General features: G+C 35.3%; 1 protein-coding gene across 2 annotated transcripts; it reads left to right on the forward strand.

Moving 5' to 3' along the window:
- Positions 1-1,069: 1,069 nt before the first annotated feature.
- On the forward strand, positions 1,070-7,837 carry bnip3 (BCL2 interacting protein 3). Of its 2 annotated transcripts, none has more exons than XM_088635043.1 (6): positions 1,070-1,277; positions 3,192-3,363; positions 3,916-3,997; positions 4,417-4,523; positions 4,923-5,072; positions 5,763-7,837. In XM_088635043.1, exons 1-6 carry the CDS (start codon positions 1,235-1,237, stop codon positions 5,806-5,808), a joined length of 600 nt encoding a protein of 199 aa, XP_088491169.1. In that variant the 5' UTR covers positions 1,070-1,234; the 3' UTR covers positions 5,809-7,837. The 2 variants fall into 2 exon arrangements, with proteins under 2 accessions (XP_088491169.1, XP_088491170.1); XM_088635044.1 differs by having other exon boundaries at positions 1,071-1,277; positions 3,916-3,994.
- Positions 7,838-9,237: the final 1,400 nt, after the last annotated feature.

Below are 9,237 nucleotides of genomic sequence, written 5' to 3' on the forward strand. Positions count from 1 at the left end.
TGAAGTTATTGTGTAATGTAGATATAACCCCTGAAAAAGAGGAGAAAGAAGGACAACATACAGTAATGGCTTTCTTGAATAATGAAAACTGACTGATGATAGCATCATTGAAGGAGGCCCATCACCAAGAGAAGTTGCTGATAGAATGAGACATTGCTTCAGCAAACAACAGAGAAACCTAAAATCAGGCTCTGTTCAAGATAGACCCATCAGTCTCAACTGCAATATAACAGGCTAGGCAACACGTTACGGTTAAAATTATTGGGAACCACCTAGTACATTATCATATTAGTGGTGGTAATTTTGCTAGCGGGTTTAAATTTATTGAAACAGAAGAATTTCTACAGCTATTGTGACTGAGATCTTTATACAGTGTAATAAAACTGATTAGAATAACTCGATTTTAATAATGAAATTGCATGTTGTTTTAAAAGAGAAGAGAAGGGTATATATCTTTAATCCTGGGACGAGAGGCGTTTGCACGTTCCTTAAATTAACAGGAACTGTATCCAAAATATTAATGGCCTCTTCTCATATACTGTACTGTGGAGCAATCTCGGCATTCCTAGATTTCACCACCTGAGGGCGCACTATCGAATATACAGTATTTCCTATGTTATGCCTGACAAGTACGCTGTATGAATCTGGCCGGGCTAAAGCCTTCTTTATAGTGGTAGTATATATATATATGTTTTGTAATCCACAGGCAACTGAAAATACAATTACAAAGCTTTTCAGTGTTATGATTGCTTTACGTCGCTTACAGTAAAACTCTTCACAACAGTTGTGTCTCGGCTCAGGAACGTTTCTTCATCTTCTTACACTGCCAATCAAGGATACAAGGAAGTTGCCTTTCGTTATTAGCATTCTTTCGCTTTTAAAGCACGATAATAGTAACATAACTCAAATGACCACAAAGCTCGCCCTGTGTATAAATCTTTGCAGGACTGGGAAAAGGCGCAAGCACAGAGTACAAATCTGCAGCTGAACAGCACGTTCTTTTTTTCCCAATCCAGCCCCGGCATGACGGGGTCCTTTTCTGACCAATCGCGACACGGACTTCAGTAAATCAACAATACATTGCGTCACTGTGTTTTTGTGGGGGTCTGGTTCTTGATATATGCTTGTTACCCAGACCAAACAGACGCCAATTTGTATGAAAGTAGCGGAGGTGTAGCGTTATTTTAGCAGTACAGCTTGTGCACCACCTTTGTTGATAGAGGTGACAAGAAACATGTCGACAGAGAAGCAAAGTAACCAGGACGAAAATTTGCAGGGTAGGTTGCTGGTTTCTGTCCGCGGTGTTCAGTGTAGAGGCCTTGAGTGACAGCGATTTGTTTTGCAATGTTAGCGAAATTATGCAAGCCTTAAGGGTTGCTATTCATAATTTCCTTGGATTATAAATTAATGATAATTATGCACGTTGCTCAAATGCTGCTAAGGTGACGTTTCAGAGTGGAATGTAAACAACAGCACAGCGCACAAGATTTTGAGGCGATTTCTGTCGACTTTACTTAATTTCGATCTATCGTTTTGTCGTATTTGAAAATCAACTATTCTAAAATGACTGATTTTCAGATTTTTTTTCTAAAAAATTGTAACACTGTATATAGCTAGTTAAAGTGGAAATCAAATTCCAAGCAGATTGAATATTTCATCTCTAGTTAAGATTTGTGATTTAATCAATTGGTTTCATTTACAAGGTCGGTCTAAGCAGAGTTAAAACTCTTGTTTGGTGCCAAATGTACTAGTATGAGATTTACAAAACTAGAATGGCGTAAGACTGGTATTTGTTCCCCTGTTTAGGGTTGGAATTTAAGCTATTTGTACCATTGTTATGAAAAAATACAAAAATACTGTTTAATTTTTTGTAAAATCTCGGATGATGTTGAAATAATAATATAAGTGACAAGCAAACAATCCCGATTAAATTATTAAGAATCACCAGGAAAACAATCAGATGTATACATTTAAAACCATGAAACTAAACTTATCTTTAAGAAGCTGGTGATCTAGTAAATGTAGGTTCGTCAAAGGCTTCTTGGTGAAACCCGAATACTTTTTTTTCCTGACCTCACCTGTGTCCACACACTCTCACCCTAACCATAATCTAAGAATAAGTGATAAGTTAAGGTTTAACACAGAATTGGCTAATGTAGATTCACCAGTCACCAGTTTTCACCCTTGATGTTATCGTGTATTGTTATATCAAACTTCCATAATCATTAAATCTATACTTTCAGAACGTACAGTATGTACTGTTTTATCCCTTTGCAGTAGATTAATGGATTGTATCAGCCAATTAATTAAATTAATCTTTATATTGTTGATAAGAAGATATAATTTCAGGAAAACCGCATTTTGTATTATTTTTCATTTTTCACTGAAGTAGGGGACTAAAAGAAAATAGGAGCTCATTTCATGTCAGTTTTTTACCACAAGCCAAACGCATTTTAATTATAATCTTGCCAGTCCATTATGCTTAAGAAATGGAACAAAAAGTTAATAATTACAAATGACTGAAGAGTGTGCGTTTGCAAACTTAAGTAGCTTTTGCGTACAACATTAGACACAATTTATGCATTTTTAAAAAAAAAGTATTGAGAGGTCATGTATTGAATATTGAACATTCACAATTAGCAGTTAATGTTGGTGGGATCAGTTGCACTCAAAGTATTGATTTTATCCTGTTTTCACACCCTTTCTGCTTTCAGTTCCTTAATGTAAAACAGTATCAGCTTTGAAACTGACTGATCAGATGACCTTGCAAAGTCTTTTTGTCCTATGAGTTCTTTATTGTCAATTGTAGCATTCTATTTATGGTCCTACCTAATGCAGCTATGATAAGGAACAAAAATAACCACAGACATGTTTTTTTCTTTCAAGTGATGCAATAGACAGGAGTGGTTCTGATGCTCCTTTCCTTATTGGATAGTAGATTGTAAAAAAAATACAGTGATGTAAAGAGAGGGCACAAGCATGTGACAGTCAGCTGGTTCAAAAAGAACACTGTTTATTTGCATTAAAGTAAGTGCAGTATAAAGGGCTGATGATCTTTTAAAGCTGTCCTTTTTAAATTAGGCATGCTAGTGGTACTGTATGTGTGCTCATTTTAAAGTTTAAAATTATAGAGCTTATATTTTTATACTTACTGGGTGTGATTTGTTGTGTTGTTTTACATGTTCCTGTAGGTTCTTGGGTGGAGCTGCACTTTAATAATAATGGAAATGGGAGTGTTACACAAAATGGAGGGCAGGACCAGGTGCCAGCTTCGATTCACAATGGAGACATGGAAAACATGCTTCTAGATGCACAGCATGAATCTGGCAGAAGTAGCTCCAGAGGAAGCTCTCATTGTGACAGGTATAAAAGTAGATTACACTAATGGGTGGTCTATTAAATTTAGAAATCGTTCAGATATTATGTAATACATGTAGAAGTACACTTAAAGGATTATACATTTATTGTACCAAATATAGATGTTTATGCAATCTGCTAGGAGTACTTAATTTTTATGAAGCTGGGAATGCATTATCATTCATCTTGTTTTGCAGTAGACTTTGTTTGATGCTGTCCAGTTAAGTTAATATTGAATGGACAGCCAAGTTGATTTTTGCAGGACTGATTTCACAGGGTTCATGATACTTTCCGATTACAGGCATGCATTAAAAAATGCAGCCTATACAAAACAGGAAAATAGTAATAGTGAACAAGGGTGAGTTGATAAAAAGACTTCACGCATATCTTTAATTTAAGATACTAGATAGCTTTTTAGCTTACAGTCATACGCTTTTATACATGTGATGGAGGCTGTCTCTGCTTTCATTAAAACATTGTTTTAAAGCAATGTGTAAGACATTTTGTGTAATGTTTCAATTACAGTCACTTACCAGTGCTTTTATTTCTTTAATTTAGTCCTCCACGGTCTCAGACTCCCCTTCATCTCCGGAGAGGGTCTGAGGTGCACAGCAGTGGAGAGAAAAACAGCTCTCAGGCAATATATTTTTTATATTTCATTATTGATTGATTTGAATAGAAATACCCCGACATCTTGGCTAAATTTCCCATTGGCCCTTACCAATCATGGCCTCCTAATAATCCCCCTCTATGAATTGGCTTCATTACTCTGCTCTCCTCCCCACTGATAGCTGATGTGTGGTGAGTGTTCTGGTGCACTATGGCTGCCGTCGCATCATCCAGGTGGATGCTGCACATTGGTGGTGGTGGAGGGGAGTCCCCATTACCTGTAAAGCGCTTTGAGTGGAGTGCCCAGAAAAGCGCTATATAAGTGTAAGCAATTATTAATTAATAGCTGTACTAAAACTAATGTCGCATTTCTTGTTGCATATGCAAAATGTATTGTATATGTTCAGGAGTGACATTCCCAGCTGTGACAATTTTATTTTTTAATTTTAGTCCGAAGAGGATTACCTTGAAAGAAGAAGAGAAGTAGAAAATATAATGAAGAAAAATGCTGACTGGATCTGGGACTGGTCAAGTCGACCAGAAAACGCTCCACCAAAGTCCGTACCTATAGTCTGTTCCTGTAAAGATATTGATTCTAATCACATTTATCTGGTGAAAAGACCAAACTTTGTTTAGCTGACTCTATGCATCATTCAACTAAGAATACTGTAAATGTAAATCACCTGTGTTCAGAGAGTTTGGGATGCTAAAGTTATTCACTAAGGAAATGTCTGTGGGTCTTAATTCTTCTTATCACCTGGATGCTGTAAGGAAATACCTTGAAAATAACTGTTTGTACTTAAGCAAGGTAATGCACTCTTTGTGTACTGTATCATTAAGCAAGAGCTGTGGCTGAAACAGACAGTTAGGAGAGTGCTGTTGGCTTAAGAAAACTTAGTGTCTTGTGAAAAGTATGATTTTGTAATGCTTTCTTCTGTGGTATATTCTTTAAACAGGGAATTCCTGTTTAAGCACCCTAAACGGTCTGCCACACTTAGTATGAGGAACACGAGTGTAATGAAGAAGGGGGGAATATTTTCAGCAGAGTTTCTGAAAGTTTTCCTGCCATCCTTGTTTCTCTCTCACATACTCGCCGTGGGTCTTGGGTAAGTGAACTACATGTACCTCTTTATTCTTAAATATGTTCTGCTAAGATAAAGAACATAAAAAATGTTACATATGAGAAGAGGCAATTTGGCTCATCTTGTTCATTTGGTAGATTAGCATCTAAGTAAAGCTAAACTTTTATATAGCTGTTTCTTTAAAGTACACAGAATTTGGGGCTGGGAAACCCTTTCCAAATGTCTTCAACTCTTTGTGTAAGTGATTCCAGTTCTCCATACTAAATGCATTTTCTCTTATTTTCCAATTGTAACTTTGTGTTTTCTTGTGTTATTTTCCTACTGAATGTGAAATAGTTAACCATATGTATATCCCCTTAAGATCTTTAATATTTGTGTCAAATCTCTCAATCCCCTTTGTTCAGAATTTATCTTCCTATAACCTGTCTCTATAGCATCTTCTGAGACCAGGAATCATTCTTATTGTTAAACTTTGAATTCTTTCTAAGTCTCAATACAGTTTTATTAAAATATCATAGCAGTAATTGTATTGTTCTGTCAAAGTTGAATAGTAATTTATAATTTGTGCAGAACATCTCTTACATTTTTAGAACTTGGTGGTATTGGTCAATATGTTAGAAATTTAATTTGTTCATTTCGGTCTTAACTTGATAGATGGACAAAAGGAAAAGTAGTAATTATATGTATGTTCCACTCTTTCCATATCTGTTTAAGGATCTACATTGGAAGGCGTCTAACAACCTCTACAAGCACCTTCTAATAAGATACTGCAAGACTTCTGTCATCGTTACCATTTAAACCATGGCATGCCTCAGTGTGTTGCTTTGTAGATGCAGGTAAAAAGAAAACCTAGTGACTTGCTTTATCGTATTTTCTGAGTGCTGCACCGCTTCTGTCTCTTATGGATACCATTTGCTAAATTCAGGAAGCTGTTTTGAATCACAAAAGCCAGAAAGTAATTGCCAATTGCCAATGATTTTACATAAAACAAATATGTATTTTTTTCAGCAGATTTCAAAACTGATATAAAAAATCTTAGTGTTTTAGCAAGAATAAGATTCAGTAATGTTAAGCACAAAGGTATTGGGCAGCAGAGGGGGGTAATTGTCAGGGCTCAGGACTCATAACTGGAAGTTATCCCAGCTAGTGCACTATTATTGTACCCCTGAACAAGATACATCACATAGATTGCTTCAGTAGAGTGCAATGCTGTATAAATATAAATTGCTTTGGGAAAAAGCATCATCCAAATAAATTTAATTATATTAATAATACCAGTTTTATCTGATTTTAAGATGAACAGTTATAACTGATAATTTCTGATGTTTAAACATAGGGAAAAAGTAAAGGCAAAAAATAAACTGATGGAAATTGAGCTATTTGTTGGAGGAAAATTAAAACTTCTCTGAAAACAATGTTCCTAAATTCATGTTTTTAGATTGATATTAAAATATAGAGAACCTGTTTTCTTGAAAGATATCAAGAGTATCTTTTTGTAATTTTACATTTTTGTTGCAAAGGACTCAGTTTTCTATTGTAACTGACTACAGTAATGTTACAAAATTAGAGATTTAAAGAAAGCGATACATTCTGTATTCTTTTGTATTGTTCCAGTAGTACCGTAGTCTAAGATTTGTACGTTGTATCAGACTGGTTACATAAAACTGGAAGTATTTGTAGTTTCCTGCTTTTCTTCTGAATGTAAATATCATAGGACAAACACCTTGAGAGACATGGAAAAAAGACCATATGGCCACTATGTGTAATGTCAATCATTTTAAAGTCAACATCATTTTACAGCAAATAGATAGTATTGCTAAGAAAAAGTAATTTATATGCAGGAGATAGAATAGTGGGATAAGTCTTTTTTGGTTATTGACTAATTCTGTGTAAAACTTTTAAGCATATTGTGTTTTGGCCAAAAGGTAATCTTAAAAGCTAAATATGTCTTGCAAATGAACCACAAAACAGTGGTTCATGTTTTTGAAACACAAGTTTTTGATGCTTTCATGTTTATGCTTTAACTTTAAGGTTAAATGTTTTGATTGCATTTTTAATTAAACACTTCAAAACCAAAGGTATAGAAGTAAAAATAGCATTTTATGTGAATACCTGCAGAAAAAAATAAAAAGCCTATCATAATAAATGAATGCCTTTAAAAACAATGGAGTAACTAATGTCCAGGCATTAGTTTCATCTCTGAGTAATCCATATCTGCATTCAAAATAATCATTTGTATCAGGATCCCCATGGTGCTCAAGGCCAAGCTACCGGACACTTGTGTTTTTGTGTCTGCTGTCTTGTGTTTTGGCTGTTGTTAACACATTAGCATCATTGGTTAGTTTTTGTTTTAGCAAATTGCAGTTTCAAAGAGCTGTTATGCTTTCTGCACTAAATGTGGAAAAAGTTAGTAGTACAGGACAGCATGCACTTTCGGTTGAAAATATTTCTCCAAAGACTAATAATAGATTCATCTGTGACCAGAAATGTTTGTTTTATTTATGCTTTGTGTTTGACTAATATAAATTGTATTTATGTTGTTGGTGTTGTTCTAAAGATAGCCTTATGTAGTAATCAATGCCAGTTATGCAGTGAGATTGTTGGACCTGACTTTTAAAAATGACAGGAATCAACCTATTTGTCCTGTGTTTTGAGGTTGTAACTAAAACCAGCTGCATATGCAGATGTTTTGACTGTTAATATATGGTGATGGCCCTAAACTTCTTAAAATCCAGTGTATTTAATGCATGTTTTGTTTTAGAAGATGAATAAAAATTTCTGATGACTAACATGTTTACAGCAGTTTTGTATTATGAACTTTGTAAAATGTGATTCTTAAGTTTTATTTTATGTGACTATTAAACTGCTTGCTGTCATTGTAAACTTTGACTTAAGTATCAAAAAGAAACTAACAAACCATGCTTATAATACCTTTGCATTTTTATGACCTACGAGGGCAAAAGGAAATATTTTTTTGATTTTCTCATTTAAGCACATTTAAATTTTGTGGAGCTGGGACAGGCAGTGGAAGGCTTAAAAGTCAGGAAAGTAATCATAGTGATGTTTTCGGCCGGACTTTTTCTACCTTCTTCTGAACAGCTGAGTGGTTTTCAGGTAAGATAAGATCAGATCACTTTATTAGCCACATACAATTTCTTGCATTAGGAATCTGTCTTTTTGCATGCCCCAACTTGCTCTCCATGAGAGACACAGACAGGGAGAGAAGCGCAGGGTCAGCCATTTATACAGCGCCCCTGGAGCAGTTGGGGTTAAGGGCCTTGCTCAGGGGCCCAACAGAGTAGCATTCCTCTGCCGGCCGCAAGTTTTGAACTGGCAACCTTACAGCCACAGGCGCAGATCCTTAGCCACGGAGTCACCGCTCTGCCCCAAAAAGCAAATCAGACAACTGGGCCGTACAGGGATCGAACCTGCGACCTTGGTGTTATTAGCACCACGCTCTAACCAACTGAGCTAACTTAAAAACTAATCTAAAAGCTTAGACTTTTCTTCCAAGACCTACATATACTTAACGTATTTAATACTATAAATATTTGATACAGGTGAAGCAGGTTTTACAGCCCAAGGGGTCCTGCAAAGTCTGTAATATTAACATTTATATTGTTGTAAAGTGGTGTAAAAATGATTTACCAGTCAGGAGTTACTAATTCCTATCCCACCTTATAAAAAAAATGCATATTTGTGCAGATATGCTTTCAAAATTACATAATAGGAAAATCAAAATGAAAGTAAAATCCTAGTTTTTAATGGTCTTATACAGTATATACGTTATGAGGTCAGATTCTTTAAAACGGAAATAAGTCAGTGACATTTGAAGGTCCCAAAATAGTGACAGACAGCTATTTTGAAGTGGAACTGCAACACTTTTTATATTTTGCAGGATAGAGAGAATCAGCACTGAAGAGTGCACTTCAAACCACACTAAAAGTAAAATGTATACAGTAACTTGTAAAACCTCACTTCCTCAATTTACATCACAAAACCGAGATTTCCAGGTATGTGCAGCGCCATATTCTGAAATTCAGAATTCAGACTTAACTTCACCACATATTCATTCCCATTGGTCAAAACTGAAATACTGACAGTGAGGTATTTATATTTTGACAAATGTACTGACATTTAAATGCACAAAAATGGTTTACTCCTTGGAATGTACAAATACCTTTATTAT

Source organism: Lepisosteus platostomus, chromosome 6 (genome assembly GCF_059453375.1).
Source record: "Lepisosteus platostomus isolate fLepPlt1 chromosome 6, fLepPlt1.hap1, whole genome shotgun sequence".
NCBI classification, from domain to species: Eukaryota; Metazoa; Chordata; class Actinopteri; order Semionotiformes; family Lepisosteidae; genus Lepisosteus; species Lepisosteus platostomus.

Bases quoted from the DNA above. Each gene is read 5' to 3' on its own strand.
- bnip3 (XM_088635043.1), top strand. From the start codon at position 1,235: ATGTCGACAGAGAAGCAAAGTAACCAGGACGAAAATTTGCAGG. The intron at 3,364-3,915 runs GTATAAAAGTAG...TCTTTAATTTAG, and splicing joins GGAAGCTCTCATTGTGACAG to TCCTCCACGGTCTCAGACTC. The intron at 5,073-5,762 runs GTAAGTGAACTA...TATCTGTTTAAG, and splicing joins ATACTCGCCGTGGGTCTTGG to GATCTACATTGGAAGGCGTC.